The 19,731-nt window shown below is 44.8% G+C and overlaps 1 protein-coding gene across 2 annotated transcripts in view; it reads right to left on the reverse strand.

Moving 5' to 3' along the window:
* LPCAT3 (lysophosphatidylcholine acyltransferase 3) overlaps window positions 1-18,860 on the reverse strand; it is a 39,017-nt gene extending 20,157 nt beyond the window's left edge. Inside the window, exon 1 of one of the 2 annotated variants that reach the window (XM_025851904.2) lies at window positions 18,609-18,860. In XM_025851904.2, coding sequence (XP_025707689.1) covers window positions 18,609-18,759 — 151 coding nt within the window. In that variant the 5' untranslated portion in view covers window positions 18,760-18,860. The remainder of the gene's footprint in view (window positions 1-18,608) is intronic. The other variant, XM_025851903.2, reaches the window with a different exon arrangement.
* Between the last annotated feature and the right edge of the window lie 871 nt (window positions 18,861-19,731).

A 19,731-nucleotide genomic window follows, 5' to 3' on the forward strand; every position in this document is an offset into this window, starting at 1 on the left:
AAGAAGCTCCACTTGAAATCCAGGCTTTTATATCCTTTTCTCCAGATTCAGAGGAAGATGTCCCTCCGTCCCACTCCCTTTTTTTTATTAAAGATTTTATTTATTTATTTGACAGAGACACAGCGAGAGAGGGAACACAAGCAGGGGGAGTGGGAGAGGGAGAAGCAGGCTTCCCGCGGAGCAGGGAGCCCGATGCGGGGCTCGATCCCAGGACCCTGGGACCATGACCCGAGCCAAAGGCAGACGCTTAATAGCTGAGCCACCCAGGCGCCCCTCCCTCCCTCCCTCCCTCCTCTTTAAACATCTCCTCCTCCCCTTGGGTCCTCAGAATTCTACCCATCCCAGTCTTTCCGGGGAACTTCCTTCCTGGTCTTTCTCCCTAGCTTTCTTATTCTCTCCTTCTTCCTTTATTATTGTCACTGACACCAGTTAATACCAATGAACCTTTACTGAATTCTTACTACGCGTCACGAGTTAAGCACTTTACACACATTATCCCCCTTAATCCTCGTAACTATTTGAAGAAATAATATTATTGTCTTCAGTGTCTGAATAAGCAAACACATCAAAGCAGTTGCTAACCAGTCTGTACTGATCAGCGAGTAATTGCTGCAGCTGGATGCTGACCTCTGGTTTCACCTCCAGGTGCACGACTTAAGCCGCTAGCACATGATCTCCCCGACCTTCAAATAGCGCAAGCTCTCGGTTTTCCCCTTCTTGCCGCCCCTCCCCACCCTGCCTCTGTCCCTTTACTGCTGCTTCTAGCTACTGGTCAATTCCACTTAGTCCTTTTGTCGTCAGTCTCCTAGGAATCAAGGTTTAACTCATCATCTCTATTTCTTGTCTACCCGTTTCTTTCTCAGCCTTCAGCACTGCTCTTAGGGACTGTTTACTGACAAGATTATGGCAACTCTTTGGAATTTCCAGTTAGAGATGGCTGGAAAAAACCTCAGTTTCACCCTTATCCTACCTGGATGTTATAATTTTTCTAGACAATGGAAGGTTACCATAGATAACGGGTATTTTCCTTTGGGCAATACTGAAAGGATATATCAAATTTCAGTTAAATTTGAAGAGATTTAAGAATCTCTTTAAGAATCACAGACCAGAATAGAAAATAGGGCTGCTTTTGAACCTGGCTTATTTGTAACTTATTTTTTATTTTTGTTTGTAGTAATTAATTTTTATCAAAAACTTTCATGCAATAATTTCATCATAATTACTTCTACTTTGAAGATCTGCCACTCAATTCTTTTTCCACCAAAGTGGAAATTCCTTGTGCTAAACAACTATGCAGAGAAAAGGAAGACATAGAAATAGGAAGGACATTGCTTGACACTGTCTATTCAACTGACTGGTAACTGATTAGGCACGTATGCTGAGTCACTGATCACTCTGTAGCTGGAAGAGTGCTTGTAGGTTGTGGACATTTAGGTGAGGATGAAGCTCCCACCTTTGGAATTTGTTCAGAACTGATCCTTTGTTTCTCTTCACCAGAGTAAGCTTGTTGACAGTAAGGGCAAGTTGCCAACACACCTTCCACCCTCTGACAGACAATCCTGTATAGCTCGGGCTGTCATATTCTGAATGGTTATTCACGGGATATACATATTCTTAGAATCTGAAGAAATCTTAGAAATCACTGACTCCAAAAACTTCGTTAGATAAGAAACGGAGGCCCAAAGGGGATGGCCAGCATGCTCAAGATTAACAGAGCTCAAATTAGAATCCACATCACTTGATTTCCATTCTGATATTTTTGCCACATGCCTTGGCACTTGGCAGTGACCTGCAAGTGAATCACTAATAACTAGCTGTGTGCTTTTAAAGCTACAATCTATATTCAAGCATCCGTTTGCAGACACATGCACACTCATGTTTATGTTTGCTTATCTTCCTACCTAAAAACAATTAAAAATTACATTTTCTTCCCAATGATTTATTTATTTATTTGAGAGAGAGAGCGAGCGAGCAGGGGGAAGGGCAGAGGGAGAGGAAGACAAGTAGATTCCCCACTGAGCGGGGAGCCCAATGTGGGGCTCAATTCCAGGACCCCGAGATCACGACCCGAGCCGAAATCAAGAGCTGGACGCTCAACCGACTGAACCACCCAGCTGCGCCCAAAACTAACATTTTAATGTTAAATCTAGATGCTCTCCTGTACTGGCTTTGTTAACCTAATTCTTGGAGACTCCCTGTCCCTGTCCTCATGCAATGCAGTTAAGAATACAGCAGTTCCTTTCTGAAAGTTTCCTCCTGCTGAGTATCTCAAACATTTTGACAACTCTGATACAGGATTCAAGAAAACTGGGATAAGTGATCAAAATGTCCTGAGGATAAAAGAATAGAGGGGACATTTCAAAGGTAAATTAGTGGATGACTCTTAGTTGTGAGAAAGAAAGAGAAAGGGTTTGCTATGAAGGTTAAGAAATATTAGGTTTTTAGTCAGTTAACCCAACCAAACCACCTAAACCCGAGCTGCCCCAAAGTCCTACCAAAAGTTAATTCTTTAATTGCTCCACTTAAGCCAAATGCTCTTAGTAATAAGCCAGGCCATCTTAAGCTTAGTGCTGCTGGCTCATAGACACACATGTTGGCTAACTGGTAAAACCTGCTACAGAAGCTGCAAAGTTATGATATGACACAAAACTGACTTTGATGTCACCAATGCTCTTTTGTGTCATGCCACAGGGAGTTAGCCACGCAAAGGTTCTCACTAGCTTCTCAGTCCCGGAGTTAGCCATCCATCATGGCGAGTCCTCCCGAGCATTTAAGTCTGACTAGATGGCAGAAGGGACATCAAGCACATGGTCCACATGTCTGAACATCTGGTTATAGTATTTTTCTATACTACTAGTTTGTTCGAATGGTCATGTAGTTATTTTGTTACTTTAGAGAACTATTTCTTCCTAAAACTTAGGAAGCTTATTCTACGAAAATTGATAGACTGAAGGAATGTTAAAGCTCAAAGAGGCTGTTGACCGGCATTTCTCCCTTTTAGTGGAACAGGGACAACAGCTGTTCAAGGCTGACTTTGAGGTGCTTTAAGACACCAAAATGCCTTCACGAGCAAAGATAAAATGACCCCCGTCGCCTGTATCCAGTGCATTTTTATCACATTTTAATTCTTTGTAAATTACTAAACCACATGGTGGCAACTTCCTGCCAGATTATTTGACCAACTAGAATATCCCTGGACTCAGGAATCAAGAGTCATTTAGTTCCAGAAATTCAGCTCTGCAGCTGGGGCGAATAGATCCTTTGTATCTCAATGTCTTCATCTGTGAAATAGGGCAAGTGCCAGCCGTATCTGCAGGCTGTTGTACAGATTAAAAGAGAAAATATGTGTAAAAGTGTCATACATGGACGTCCTTGAGGCTATTTTAAAAATATTTACATACGAGGGGTGCCTGGGTGGCTCAGTTGTTGAGCGTCTGCCTTCGGCTCAGGTCATGATCCAGGGTCCTGGGATCGAGCCCCGCATCGGGCTCCCTGCTCAGTGGGAAGCCTGCTTCTCCCTCTCCCACTCCCCCTACGTGTGTTCTCTCTCTCGCTGTCTCTCTCTCTGTCAAATAAATAAATAAAATCTTAAAAAAAAAATAAATTAAACCTATAGCAAGTTTCAAAACTAAAGGTCTGTGAATTGTACCTCATACTCCCAGGAAGAAGCCCATTGGTCGTGAAGCTAATAAAGCTTCAGTTTCAAGGCCCTTACTTTGCAGAGGCCCCTTTTAAGGCCCTGGGGGTGGGGGGTGGCGCAGTGGTGGAGGTGGGAGCTAACAACCTGTTTCCATGGTCATATGTATTTATGAAACTTATAAGCCATTTTTGTATCCTTTTTCTTAAAAAAGGTCCCCAAGATTGTATAAGCTTCAGGTCCCAAATCCAAGATTTGGATCTTGGATTAAAAAAAACAAAAAACAAAAAAACAACCGCCACAACAAAACTAGGCATAGGTCAGAAAATTCTTCTACTCCCAGAACCCCGTGGGTACAGGGCTTCATCCAAGGTCTTCCAAGTGACAGGCATATTCCCCAATAAGTCCTGGTGGGGGTGGGGCGTTTGGCAGCAGTGGGACCCTGGCTGTCAGTGGCTGGCTACACAGGCCTGAGGAGGGGTGAGGCTGAGAAGGCTCTGACAGGACTGTGACGGGTAGGCAGGGAGAGCCAGCTGGGACGTGGGATGCAAGGGTGGTTATGTGGGAAGCCAATTTTGAAGAGAAGGGGCACTGAGCCTGTCAGTGTGGACCTGGAGATGCACTGTCATCCGTAGGTGAGCGTGTGGAGTAAGGGAGTGCTACAACCCTTCCTCCTTGCTCATTAAGAGTCCGACATACCATGGCTGAAAGGTGGTGTACATCAAGAGACTACAGGAGGCAAAGGAATGCAGCCAGAGTTAGGGCGGGGAGGGGCGGGGAGGGGCGGGGCTGACCCTGCGGTGGGAGGGGGGGCGTGAAGTGCCCTGTAGTTCATAGGCTAGAGCAGTGTATTTCAGATAGCAGGGGCATCTATTTAAGTCCGGGAGAGGAGAGGATTGTAGAAATCGTCCAGCATACATGTTTATCACCTGGGAAAACGGGCCCTTTACAGGCACAGTGAGAAGCAGTGGGCTGCCCGGGGGCCCCCACAGCGCACCCCCCCTTTCCTGCTCTCTGATGGGTCCGCCCCTTCTCTTGCCCCTTTTTTCCTTTCCTGTCCTGTTACTGTTTTCTCCTCTTCCTTCCCTTGTACAGACCGGAAGTATCTTATCCCCCATTTTTTTTTTTAAAAAGGTTTTAGTTATTTGAGACGGAGAGAGCGAGGGAGAGAGTGAGAGAAAGAGCACGACTGGGGGGAGGGGCAGAGGGAGAGGGAGAAGCAGACTCCGCTTTGAGCAGGGAGCCCCATGCGGGGCTTGATCCCAGGACCCTGGGATCATGACCTGAGCTGAAGGCAGACGCTTAATGACTGAGCCACCCAGGCGCCCTTTATCCCCCATTTTTAATGCTTTCTGGATTTTACATGATATGGGTTCTCTCTCAAAAATGTCTATCTAGTGTGTAGTAACCTGGGTTTCCCCCCCCCCTTTTAATTTATGGCACTGGTCTTCAGTGAAGAAACGGCCCTTTGGCTCCTGTTGTGACCTGATCTGGCCTAGGGCTGCCCAAGGGTTGCCCTGTCCCACTGCCAAGCGCTAATAATTAGCTGCTCTTTCTCCAACGCTCCCAAATACTTGTCATGAGAATTTCTCTCTTGTGTTTAGAGCTGCCAAATCTAATCTTTGTAAATACAAACAAGGTAGGTGAGACTCTTCTCAGCTGGCTTTTCAGCAAATGAAACAATAAATGCTTTCTTGCGACCGAGATTCTAACAGGAGGAAAGGTAACACAGCATTACACCCTGTAATTGTCCTCAAGAATCTGAATAGGTGTAATTGTTGGGTTCTCTCTCTACCTGAGATCATACACAGTCCCTCTTTAGTCTTTTTTTAAGTGTAGAATTCAGTGAATTTTGGTCTATTCACAATGTTACGTAACTAATGCCAGAACATTTCCATTACCCGGACAAGAAACCCCACCCCTCCTAGCAGTCCCTCCCAATTCAACCTTCCTTTCATCCCCTGGCAACCACCAATCTACCTTCTGTCTTTAAGAATTTGCATATTCTGGGGACGCCTGGGTGGCTCAGTCGTTAAGCGTCTGCCTTCGGCTCAGGTCATGATCCCAGGGTCCCGGGATCGAGTCCTGCTTCGGGCTCCTTGCTCAGTGGGGAGTCTGCTTCTCCCTCTGCCTTACGCTCCCCCTGCTTGTGCTCTCTCTGTCTCTCTCTCTCTCAATCTCTGACAAATAAATAAAATCTTAAAAAAAAAAAGAATCTGCTTATTCTGGGCATTTCATATAAATGGAATCACACCAAATGTGCACATTTCTTAGCACAATATTAACATAACAAAAAACATTAGCGTAATATTTTCAAGGTTCGTCCACGCCATACCAGGTGGCAGCACCTCATCCCTTTGGCTGTGGAATATTCCACTGTATGAATATAACATTTTGTTTATTCATTCATCCGTTGGAGGACAGAACAGTTGTTTCCACTTTTGGCCTTTTTAATAATGCTATGAACATGTGTGCACAAGTTTTCGTGTGAACGTATGCTTTCAATTCTCTTGAGTATATAACTAGGGGTGGCATCGCTAGGTCATACAGAATGACTTTGAGAAACTGCTCAACTGTTTCCATGGTGGCTGCAGTGTTTTCCATGCCCATGAGCAATGCACAAGGGTTCCAATTTCTCCACAGCCTCACCAATACTTGCTTATTCCATTTTTTTTTTTAATTATAGCCATACCAGCGGGTGTGAAGTGGTATGTCACTGTGATTTTAATTTGCATTTCCTTAATGACTAATGAGTTAAGCATTTTTCTATGTGCTTACTGGCCATCTGTATGTCTTGCTTAGACAAATGTCTATTCATATCCTTTGCCCCTTTTTTAATTGAGTTATTTGACTTTTTGTTATTGGGTTATAAGAGTTCTTGATATATTCTGGATACTAGATCCTTATCAGATACATGGTTTACAAATATTTTTTTATTTGGTGGGTTATCTTTTCATTTTCTTGGCAGTATCCTTTGATGTACAAAAGTTGGAAATGATCTACTTCTTTCTATATCAGCATCTCAGTATTACTTGAAGATTTGGGAAGAATTTAAAAAACATTTTAAAATTGTATATTTTATTATTATTATTTTTTTAAGTAGGCTCCATACCCAGCATGGAGCCCAGTGTGGGGCCTGAACTTAAAACCCTGAGATCAAGACCTGAGCTGAGATCAAGAGTCAGACGCCTAACCCACTAAGCCACCCCGGTGCCCTTAAAAATTGTATATTTTAGAATAAAAAATACTTTATCAAATAAAAGGGTTAAGACTTGAAAAAATTGGGAGCTTTTGGTGATATGATGACCTGGGTCCCTGTAATTATAGGTTAGGTTCTTAGTATAAATAATATAAATGCATGCCATCTAGTTCCTAGTTTTGCTTTTGTTTACTTTTTCATTTTTAAAAAATTATTATTTAAAAATAATCTCTACACCTAACATGGGGTCTGAACTCACAACCCCGAGATCAAGAACTGGATACTCTACTGACTGAGCCAGCCAGGCGCCCCTGTTTACTACTCTTTCAGAAGAACTGATGAAAAGTTAAAAAGTGGAGTCAGATTATCCTTTGGCTAGAGAATGAGGATTTCTAGAAGCACTTATGGTTCAACATTTTTTGTCAGGGCCCCAGTATATTTGTACTCGAACTATAATCAATCTTTCCCCCTTTTGTCGGAGGTATATGCCATAGGAGACTTACAGGGCACTACTCCAGCTGGCCTGCCTGTTGGTTTACAAACAGAAGTTTTATATTTATGGACAGTGATCCGGAGTGGTGTCCAAGTCCATCTGAGTTTAGAATTGCTATCACAGCAGAAATTGGAAACCTCATGAGCTAGAAGGCATTTACCATGTCTATGTGGATGTCACTTCTCATTACAGCACACACAAATCCAGTGATCAGAACTTTAACCTCCTAGGACCTCATATCCTCTTCAGATCTGCACACGACATGTGCACATGAATCCGTTATTTTTCTTTTATAGTGAACTGCCTGCAAAATTACTATCTCACCATTTACAATTTTATGTAGCAGAATGACCATGTAGGCTTTTCTTATGAAAATGCCATAGCAACATGAATACTTGGTACTGAAAGGCATCTTTAATTGACAAAAGCTTTTTATTTTTGATTTAAACTTAGCCTATGCTTAGAGTGGGGCATTTAAATAGTCAACTTGATGACTTCATGTGGGCCAAGAACAAAACGTGGGTCTGATCATTTTTGGCCTGGTCTTCTACCTGCTTTCTGACCAATATCCTTATAGTTAGAAAGCAATGGCATTCTACCAGAAGCTTCTATCATTAACAACTTTGGTACATATGTGCATAGATAGACTACTTCATTCAAGGTGTCCGGAATTTAATGAATCTCACTTTTTCTTCAAAGCCAGCGTTTGAATAGAGAGGAACTTGGATTTAAAAACCAGTCCATTTTGGGGGCACCTGGGTGGCTCAGTCGTTAAGTATCTGCCTTCAGCTCAGGTCATGATCCCAGGGTCCTGGGATCGAGCCCCACATCGGGCTCCCTGCTCAGCGGGAAGCCTGCTTCTCCCTCTCCCACTCCCCCTGCTTGTGTTCCCTCTCTCACTATGTTTCTCTCTGTCCAATAAACAAAATCTTTAAAAAAATAAAAAATAAATAAAAACCAGTCCATTTTAAGCCCAAAGGCAATTCTTATCCAGAAATTACTTATCCTTATTTTTAGTGTCTTACTTGCTACCTTCCTTTCTCATTCTGAAAACAGGGAGAAATAAAGATGCATACAACATCTTTTGGGCTACATGAATCATGGACAGGCTCTGAAGGTCTCTAGGGAACCAGAGCTGCTTCACCACGAGAACTCCAGGCAGGTCCTAAAACTCCTGGCCCTGGACTTTAGCAATTGCTGAAAAAATGTCAACACACACACACCACCCCCCACCTTAAAAACTCTATGCTTGAGAAGGGCAGTTTGCTTAGAACAGCTTTCCCTGGCAGCTGCAACTAGGACACCTCATTTTTGTTAAAGCTACAAGTCGCAGTTTATTAACTGTATTCAGAAATGTGAGTCAATCGATGAAGAGAAGGCTGGAGTGCTCCAGGTGGCTGACACAAGACAGAAAAGGGAAAATGGAACTAGGAGTCCAACCACCTTATGGAAAAAATTCCTCCATATTTAACCTTCTCATCAAAAGTGTGAAACAGACGGTGCAGGTAAGGATATGAGTTAGACAGCAGAGATGACAATGATATCATTGTTATAGTAATATTAACAGTAAGAGTAAGAATAATAATATTTGAAGAACAACAAGTGATGTTAGCAAATGGCATTTCTAACAAGTTCCTAGGACGCAAGCCAGGACATGCTAGGAGGTGCCCATGCTGCTGGTCCCAAGACCACAGTTGGAAAGGGAGGAGAGGAGTATTTCTTGAGGGAAGGAAGGGAACAATTATTTAAAACTCCTTTAGGGGGCGCCTGAGTGGCTCAGTCCGTTAAACATTTGCCTTTGGCTCAGGTCACGATCCCGGAATCCTGGGATTGAGTCCCACGTGGGGCTCCACACTTGGGTGTGGAGCCTGCTTCTCCCTCTCCCTCTGCTTGTGCGCCCTCTCTCTCTCTCTCTCTCTCTCTCTCTGTCAAATAAATAAATAAAAATATTAGAAAACAAAACAAAACTACTTTGGGTAGGATTGGTCAAATGTTTACACATTTTATCTCATTCGGTCCTCACAGGCTCCTATTGAGCTTCCCAGTTTGCTCCCCCAACTTTTCCAGAGCAGAGGAGAACGAACACATCCAAATCACGGGTAGGTCAGAGTGGTTCTCTAGAAGTAAGGCATTTCTTTGACGACTACATTATTTTTAAAAATTTGCGTAAATTTTGCACTGTTTCCAAATATTGCTGCTTGTTATGAATTAAATCCAATTTAAATAACTATTAGATAAACTGCTTAACGCTTAACCTCAATCCTTTAGCAAAACTGCCCTTTAGGAACACGAGGAAATGGATGGCTGAAGTTTAATAATTAGTCAATGGTGATGCAACTTGCACATATTTAATCCAAACACAATTTGTACCTGGACCAGCAGGTGTCTGAAGACAATGCACATCCTACTATCTTACTCTGCCATTTCACCCCCTCCTACCTGAAAGGTCTGACAGGTTTTTCTCTACGACTCCTTTATGGATCCTCTATTGTTCTAATCAAACTGGACCACTTGCTGTTCCTCAGCTTCTTCTCACTTTTCCTGATCTCTACATATATGTTCATTACTCTTTGTAGCTGGAAAGATTCCTCTCTTATCTCTACCTTACTAGAATCTTCTATAACCATCTGAAATACCATTTCCTTTTTGAAGACCAATTCCGTTTTTGAAAGGCTGCTGCACTGAACACGTCCAGTGAGTTCTGATGGCTGCCCATACAGATTTAATGTCAGTGGGTATGTAATTAGTTCTGCTGCATTAGCTTGTGCATATAATTTAATGGGCCCAAATTTCCACATGTCTATAAATAAATGCTTCTATTTGACATTACAGTTATACTGGCATTCAAAACATGAAGTTTTGGGGCCCCTGGGTGGCTCAGTTGGTTAAGCGTCTGCCTTCAGCTCAGGTCATGATCCCGGGGTCTTGGGAGCCAGCCCCGCATCCGGGCTCTCTGCTCAACAGGGAGTCAGCTTCTCCCTCTCCCTATGCCCCTCCCCCCTGCTCCGTGTGTCTCTCTCTCTCTCTCTCTCTCTCTCTCTCAAATGAATAAGTAAAAAAAAATCTTTAAAAAACAAACAAAAAAACCAAACCAAAACATGAAGTTTTGTGCAGTGTAAGATATCGGAGTGCAGATAAAAAGGAGATGAAAAAATGCATTTAAAAGAAATCGCGGTGGGGGCGCCTGAGTGGCTCAGTCGGTTAAGCGTCTGCCTTCAGCTCAGGTCATGATCCCAGGGTCCTGGGATCGAGCCCCACATCGGGCTCCCTGCTCAGCGGAGAGCCTGCTTCTCCCTCTCCCTCTGCCTGCCTCTCTGCCTACCTGTACTCTATCTCTCTGTCAAAGAAATAAATAAAATCTTAAAAAAAAAAATAAAAGAAATCGCGGCGCCTGGGTGGCTCAGTCGTTAAGCGTCTGCCTTCAGCTCAGGTCATGATCCCAGGGTATTGGGATCAAGTCCCACATCGGGCTCCCTGCACGGCAGGAAGTCTGCTTCTCCCTCTCCTACTCCCCCTGCTTGTGTTCTTGCTCTCGCTCGCTCTCTGTCAAATAAACAAAATTAAAAAAAAAAAAAAAAAAAGAAATCGCAAGGGGTGCCTGGGTGGCTCAGTTGGTTAAGTGTTGGACTCTCGATTTCAGATGCTGCACTGGGCATGGAGACTGCTCAGGATTCTCTCCCCCTCTGCCCCACTCCCCTCCCTCTCTTAAAAAAAAAATCTTCAAACAGAAAGATTTAGATTATTTTAAATCTGTGGCTATGAATTAGAATAAAGTCTCAAAATGTAGAATCTACTTAGACTTCTAGAATTGGAAGAAGGCCTGAAAGTTATCTAAGACAACCCCTTATTTTCTAATAGTAGACTTTCTGGACCCTGTTTTGTATTATGGTCAGAAGTTGCATTTGTTTAGTTAATGCCGTTTAATTTCCATCTAGCTTGGCTTTGGTCTCTTTATATCGTAATTTCAGTGCTACCTGAAGAAAGCTTTTTGCACTGAATAACAGATTTAGTTCTGAAGGGCCAGACCTGACTTTGGTCCAAAGGGAACTGAACTGCAGGACCTACTTTGATTTTAAAAGTTGTTAACCTTAGTGATGCTAACCTGAACCTCTGAGAAATGGATCCTTACCCCCACAAGTACAATTTTTTTTTAAGATTTATTTATTTATTTGAGAGAGAGAGAGAGGAGGGGCAGAAGGAGAGGGAGAGAATCCTCTCTGGTGAATGGGGAGGCCAACACAGGGCTCAATTTCACAACCCTGAGATGAAATCAAGAATCGGCCACTTATGGGGCGCCTGGGTGGCTCCATCGGTTAAGCGGCTGCCTTCAGCTCAGGTCATGATGCCAGGGTCCTGGGATAGAGTCCCGCATCGGGCTCCTTGCTCAGCAGGAAGCCTGCTTCTCCCTCTGCCTGCAGCTCCCGCTGCTTGTGCTCTTGCTCACTCTCGCCTATGCTCTCTCTCTTTAGCAAATAAATAAATAAAATCTTAAAAAAAAAAAAAGAATCAGCCACTTAACCGACTGAGCCACCCAGGCACCACCTAAGTGCAATTTCTGATCAGTCTAACGTCCAAGCCACAGTCACGGCCAACACTAGAGTAGAACACTTATACTAAGCAGGTGACCATCTAGTCCATTTGGCCAGCTCCAGCTTCGGACGCTGAGAGGTATTTCATATGCTGGCTTCATCTTGGTTTAACCCACATAAGTGAAAAGAAGAGGACACCGAGGGCATTTATCTTTTCCACCCCTACACTCTCTTCGCAATCTCAGTGTGATAAAGAGCAGGGACTTCAGAGTTGGGCAGAAACAGGTTTGGCCTTAGACAAATTACTTAACCTTTGAAGGCCCCAGTTTCCTATCTGCACAAGGGTGAGGATAATAGTACTTTAATTATCTCATGGGTAACTTGGCAGGTGTAGGTGGGATATTGTTGAGCACTTCAGACAATATCTGATGCACACCAAATCTTTCATAAAGGTCAGCAATTGTTTATCGACCAGGTGTGGCAAATGTTAACACACTCCGTCAACAAGAATTGGGTTCTCTTCTCTCTGTATAAGCTTTTCCATGGCATTTCATGCCCTCCCTGATTCAATTATGATACCAACAGGGACTCCTAAACCCATATCTGTAGTCCAACTTCTCTCCTGACCTCAAGCTTGGGGTTTCACAATTCTTTTTTTTTTTTTTTCTAAAGATTTTATTTACTTGCCAGAGAGAGAGAGAGAGAGAGAGAGAGAGTGAGAGAGTGAGAGCACAAGCAGGGGGAGCGGCAGGCAGAGGGAGAAGCAGGCCTCCTGCCGAGCAGGGAGCCTGATGTGGGACTCGATCCCAGGACCCTGGGATCATGACCTGAGCCGAAGGCAGACGCCTAACCGATTGAGTCACCCAGGCGTCACGGGTTTTCACAATTCTTAAGACACCTGGCGGTGCCCTGGGAATCTAGAGCAAATCCAAAACAAGACCATTACCTGGCACCACACAGCATCTGACGCTCTTCTTGACTTCTCTGCATTTGTGAGGTATCATTATCTTTCCAGTTACCCAAGCAGAAGGACAGAGTTGTTTTTGTTTTTTTTTAAACTGCTTCTTTATCCTCCATTTAATCAGTTGCCAAGTCATTCATTCACAGGCTCACTTAGTCAACAAACACTTCTCGGGCCTTTTCCAGAAGTCAGGTACGGTGTTCAACTCTGGGAATACCGTGGTGGGCAAAACTGACATGGTTTCTGCTCTCATCCACAAATACGGAATTACCAATTGGAATATACAAGTGGGAGGAAATTTCAGTCGGTATGAGAAAGTGCAACCAGGGACATCATATAGAATGAGAGTCAGGAAAGATCTCTCAGATCAGAGGAAGTGACAATCTGAACTGAGACCTGAAAGATGAAAGGAGTGTGTCAGGTGAATAATGAATGAAGAACATTCTAGGCAGCTGCATTAGCACGTACAAAGGCTCCGAGGTAGGAAAGTGCTTAATGCCTTTCTCTGAGGAACTGAAAGAAGGCCGTGCGGCTAAAAAGTTGTGAACTTGCTTGAGATGAGGCTGGAAGAGCAGGCAGGGGCTTACTGTGTACGGAAGCCTTTGAAAGGTTCTGAGCAGGAGAGGCACAGGATTGGACCACTTTGCTTTGGGAGGGGCAAGAACAGAATTAGAGACCAGTTGGGAGGCTACTCGTGTGGTTCTGGTGACAAAGGCCAGCAGCTGTGGTGATGGAGAAAAGGGGATGTCCTGGAGACACAATTTGGCCTTGGTATTGATAGGACTTGGGGACTGGGATGTGGGGAGAGACTTTGAAAGGGAGGTGGCAAGGCTGATTCTTAGACTTCTGGCATGAGCAGCTGTGTAGATGCAAGTGTATGCAGAAGCTACCTTTCAAAAGATTCTGTGTTCCTAAAATACCTCACACGAGATCCCTATTTTCCCCTCTTGGTGCAACCACCTTGCCTCCAAGTCAATATAACCATCTGGACCATTGTTCTTTCTCATTGGTTTCTCTACTTCTTGTCTGTGTCTAACTTCAAATCACCCCATGCTGCGTTATCTTCCTATTACAGCTCTGGTCACATTATTTCCCTTTCAAATACCTCTGATGGTTTCCTATCACCTACTTAATTAAGTACGAACCCTTTGCCTTGGCTTCCCAGGCTCTATGACCTACCTTTCCAGTCTTTTTTTTTTTGAGGCGGGGAGAGGCCGAGGGAGAGGGAGGGAGAATCCCAAGCAGGCTCCATGCCCAGCACAGAGCTCAATTCGGGGCTCCATCCCAGAACCCCGAGATCACTACCCAAGCCAAAATCAAGAGTTGGACGCTCAACTGACTGGGCCATCCAGGTGCCCCTCCAGTCTGATTTCCACCTCTTCTTTATTTAAGTCCTGTTTTAGTCCAAGTGGACTACTTCCTGTTTCCTGACCATGTCACCACACATTCCTACTTCAATGCCTTTGCTCACACTATTCCCTTTGGTCTTACCATCTCAGTCGGCTGGAACCTTAATTCAGCTTTCAAAGTTCATTAAAGGGCCAATCTTTCAATCTCATAAAGCTCTGTAATTCTCTTACAGCACTTAGATTTCTGCCTCTTATTGTGATTATTAGAGTACTTATCTCCTGCCCATTCCCTACGCCCTAACCGTAGGCAATACTTGGCGTGCCTGGCTCGATTACTCATACTGCACCAGTGCCCTTGTCCTTGCAGGGTCAAGCGTAGGGTTTAACTCACTGTAGGTACATTTTTAAAAAAAATTTTATTTTGTTATGTTAGTCACCATACATTACATCATTAGTTTTTGATGTAGTGTTCCGTGAGTCATTGTTTGTGTATAACACCTAGTGCTCCATTCAGTACGTGCCCTCCTTAATACCCATCACCAGGCCCACTCATCCCCCCAACCCCCTCCCCTCCAAAACCCTCAGTTTGTTTCTCAGAGTCCATAGTCTCTCAGGATTCGTCTCCCCCTCCGATTTCCCCCCCTTCATTTTTCCCTTCCTACTTTTTTTTTTTTTTTAACATATAATGTATTATTTGTTTCAGGGGTACAGGTCTGTGATTCATCAGTCTTACACAATTCACAGCGCTCACCATAGCACATACCCTCCCCAGTGTCCATCACCCAGCCACCCCATCCCTCCCACCACCCAGTAGGTACATTTTCTTGAATTTAGGCACAATTCGTGTTATTGATGAGGGAGCAGAAGGCTAGCTGAGGACAAAACTGACACCCCCTCAAGCTCCCCCCTCCAACTATCTTAATGTTAATGCTTTGCTAGAGGTAAAAACCTTAGCTTGATAATAGCAAGGCCTCCAGTATCCTGAGGGTCTTCTTTAGCATATCAAAGTCCTTTTGGACACCTCCCACTTTCCTTACCTCCCCCAATTCCCCAGTATATAATCGGCCACTCCTTACAACCCGGGTGCAGCAGCTCTTTCTGCCCACAGATCCCGTCCCCATGCTTTCATAAAATCACCTCTTTGCACAAAGATGTCTCAAGAATTCTTTCTTGGCTGTTGGCCCCTGTCCTCACCAACATTTCAAAACTACATCATTAAGTATCCTAAGGAGTGATGAGACTCCAGGTGTTGAAAGGGAGGTTATTTTCTGGTAGTATTTGCCAGCACTATGGCAAAATTCACCCTCTACCAAATTCCTGGTGATCTTACAAAAGACAAACATACACATATCCCTTTAATGGAGTTTTCTGGCTGTTCAAAATAATCCAATGCAGCAGTCCTCATAAGCTTATCCTTTCCCTGAAGTACTGAATATTTAAAAATTACAGCCTCTAACTCAAGTTTTTCAAACTACTTGTAACCCAATAGGTCATGAAACTAATTTAGTGGGTCATAAGCGATACTAAAAAACAAAATAGAAACTAGCTACACACACAGCTTATATAAGGATAAGTAATGTTCCCTGAAACTTTTGTTTCAAATACATATATACACATATATGTGTTTTGGGTCATGATTAAAGCATATTTCTCACCATGGGTCCCAGTCACAAAGGTTTGAAAGGTACCGCATTAATGATCTACTGCCTACCCCAAGATGAGTACACAGAACCCAAGTAGGTAAAGTAAGATGTTAAGAAAATGGCAATGAGACCATCTAATTAAAAGTTATTCACACTTCAGGGGTGCCTGGGTGGCTCAGTCCATTACGTGTCTGACTCTTGATTTTTAGCTCAGATCAGGATCTCAGTGTTGTGAGATCAAGCCCTGCTCTGCACGGAGCATGGAGCCTACTTAAGATTCTCTTTTCCTCTGCCCCTGCCCCCCTCCCCACCCCAATCACTCTCCTTCTCTAAAAAACAAAACCAAAAACTCTCTTAAAAAAAAAACAGGTATTCACACTTTAAAACGTGAATGTCTGATACACCTCACTCTTCCCTTGGGGTGTCTGCATTAAAGTGCCTTTAACCCAGATTAATCGTGAATTAGTAGGAACTGGGTCAGAATCATTTTGGACTGCAGGCCTTCTTGGTACATGTAACAAGGATTTCCTCCAGTATCCCAACTCCCCAAGACAGCGGGGGGTCTGGAACCAGGAACTCCATTGCTGAAAGGCTACCGGTCTCTAGGTTACAATATACAGAAATGGTAATACCTTTGTAAGGAAAACATTTACAACCAGAGTGCACTCTTTCTTTCATGCACTTGTCAAGCTTATCAGTTTATATTTAATCCATAGTATATATTTAATCCATACCTAGAAAACACAATCCTATATATCCACAAGGAAGAGCTATGCTTGATATGAGGCAACGTGAAGCCCCAAGCCGATCCAAACACGAGAAATACTGAGTTACTGTAGGCAACAACACGTGGGAGACAGGCGGGGGGCGGGGGGGGGGGGGAATCTGGGAACCGGTAGAATGGCAAGGGGGTTCAGGAGTGCGGTAGATGTATTACACCGAATGTGTATCACTTGATGACTGAGGGTGATGGGAGGAGAGTAGGGGGTAAGGATATGGAGAAAACAATTTCCCAGTCAGTTGTACGCCCCATGATAGCAGAGCAGTAGCTCACCAGGAGTGCACAGGCAGTATTCGATTATGTCAGCACAAAAAGGACAAATTCCAAGTCCTAATTCCAGCCCTAGCTCCATTTAACAGGTTGTCCCTAATAATTTGTTGTTACTTGTGTTACGTTCTCAATTTATAGTTGAGAAATCAACAGTGAGCTTCCAAACGAATGAATGTAAACACTCTTAATTGCCAATTACAACCCCAACAAATAACTGGGTGAGAAACAAGGCTCAAGGTGACGTTCAAAGCTGCTGTGGTGTGAAGAACCCTAGATTGGAGGTTTTGATAAATCTGGGTTAGATCTGAGAGATACTGAGGTGCCCTTCACCTCAAAAATTTTACAATTCTACAAGGGAGGGAAAGGTGACCTTTAGTTGGAAGAAAGGAAGATCAGCTTGGTTTTATATGTAAAAGGCAAGTCACAATTATATTAGCTGCTAAGGTTATTTAAATATAAATTAATGCCTCTCACATTATCTAGATCTAGTTAACATCCTTCGGTGATATTAATATGAGCGAACACCCTTTGGTGATATTATATGTCAACGTCTCTACTGACTACTGGATACATTCTAAACTTCTTTCTGGCATTTGAGGCATTCCACATCTGCCCAACTTTTATGCCAAATTTCTTAAGACTCTGATCTCTAATCTGCTCTTGTGCCAGTCCTGTTTGCTTAATTCTTCCCCACTCCTACTCTCCTAAACTCCCATAACCTTCATAAAACCTTCCAACTACTTAAATATTTATGCATCAAATCTTGACCTTTGAATTCCTACAGGACTTTACAAGCTGTCCTATTAGGTAGGCATTACTGTCCTCATTTGATTGATAAGCAAATTGAGGCCCAGAGGGGTTAGGTGACTTGTCCCACAGTTTGTAAGCAGCAGCAAGGCTGGGTCTGACTTGCTAGCCTTGTAAGTCCACACTTTTTTTTTTCTCATTGTGCCATGCTGCTTCCGTGTCTTAAAAAATCATGGAGGAAGGATGCAGTAAAAAAGTCTATAAAGCAGTTATAAACAGCCTGTTTTGACATAAAGTCAGACACATCACATCCTTTGAACCATACGGGTAATTAACTCTTGGAGTAGCATAGTTTTTAAAGGGGGTTGTCAGTCTTGTTTCCCAAGCCCAGTATTAAAATGATGTATCCCAGGGTAAATGACAGGTGAGTACGGTTAAGAGGGGGGAAAAAAGCAATATGGTATAAGAAAATATCAGAAACAAGACAGAAAAGAGAAGAAAGTGTAATATAAGCTGGCAATGCAGAAAAAGACTCCGAATATGGAAGTATAGAATACCCGGCTTAGGGGCCCAACAAAGCTAATATCCAAGTTAGGGGGCTTATGCCTACCGACAAGAAGCGCGCATGTGTGAGAGTTGATATTAATAACAGACAGCAGTACACATGGACAGAGAGTAGAACTCAAGAGAGAGACAAATAAGGATAGGTCGTGGGGACACAGGGCAGATCATGGCATGATGAGACGGTGGTGGCGCCAAATGAGGGACCAGAAGGGTACAGCAGGGGTCAAAGAGAAAGGTAAAGAGGTTCAGAGGGCAAGGCGCCCCCAGACTCGAGGAAAGACTTGTCTTCCTCTCGATAACTGGTTGGCGTGATTTAAGATTCACATCCGCACCCCACAAAGCCTTCCTGGGTGCTCCGGAAAGTGAGGGGGGGGGTCACGGCCCCATTCCCCGGGGACTCCGAGAGGGGGCGGAGCGAGGCAGGAGGGTCCTTACCCACAAAGATGGAGATGATGAGCCGCAGCGCCTGTTCCGACGCGCCCAGGGACGTCGCCAACTTGTTAAGGCTCAGCTCCTCGAGCCCCCACCGCAGCACCCTCGCCAGCTCCGCCACCGTTCCCACGTCCCCCTCAGCTGCGGACGCCATCTTTGCTCCGGGCGTCCCCCAGGGACCCCCCAGCTCGGCGCGCCCCGAATTGTGGGCACAAGGCTGTAGCTTCACCCCCAATTCCGGCCCGGAGCCCGCCCACGGCGTGCGCATTGGCTGCGGGCCCGCCCAGTGGCTCCAAGCTCCCCCGGCTATTGGTCGGTCCGAGCAGGGGGCGGGGCCTAGTGCAGCAAGGTAGGCAGAGGGCGGGTCTGAACGTTTGTAAAGCAAAGGTGACTCCCGCCGAGAATGAACGCGGGGCAGGCCCGGGGCGGGGCTTGGAATTGGGAACGGGAGTTGCGATTGGCAAAGTCTAAAGCCGGCGGCGAGGTGATTGTACAACTCGGTTCTAACTGCTTGGGGGAGGAGTCGGTGAGGGCGAGTGTCCGGCAGGCTCGTGCGCTGCCTTCCCATTGGCTGAGGCGGGAGCAGGCGAGAGTCGGGGCGGGGGGGTGGGGGCGTCACCCGACCGCGAGGTTACTCTCGGTCGCCGGCGCGCCGGGGTTACTGGGGCAAGTAACGGAGAGGGCGGGAATTCCTGGAGCAGCTTCGCGAGCGCCTCCTAACGGCACCCCGAGGCCGTTGTCAAACCGTTAGGCACGCCGCCTTCACTCCGCAAGGGTCTCGGGAGAGCCCAGCGCCCCAGAACACTGTTTGCTCCTTGTAGTTCAGGCATCTCTTTTCACGTAATTTCCTATATTAAACCCTCACCTTCCCCCGAGAGGCGAGGAAACCAAGATATGCCGATTTAGTCCTGATGAGTTTCATTTAAAATAAGCGAGTTTGCCACTATTTAAGTAATACAGGTTCATGGTAAAGGTTCAAACAGTTTAGGGACATGAAATGAGTTCTCTGGGGCGCCTGGGTGGCTCGGTGGTTGAGCGTCTGCCTTCGGCTCAGGTCATGATCCCAGGGTCCTGGGATTGAGCGCCGCATCGGGCTCCCTGCTCGGCGGGAAGCCTGCTTCTCCCT

Source organism: Callorhinus ursinus, unplaced genomic scaffold (assembly GCF_003265705.2).
Source record: "Callorhinus ursinus isolate GAN/ISIS: 27379988/994484 unplaced genomic scaffold, GSC_fseal_2.0 scaffold94, whole genome shotgun sequence".
NCBI lineage: Eukaryota > Metazoa > Chordata > Mammalia > Carnivora > Otariidae > Callorhinus > Callorhinus ursinus.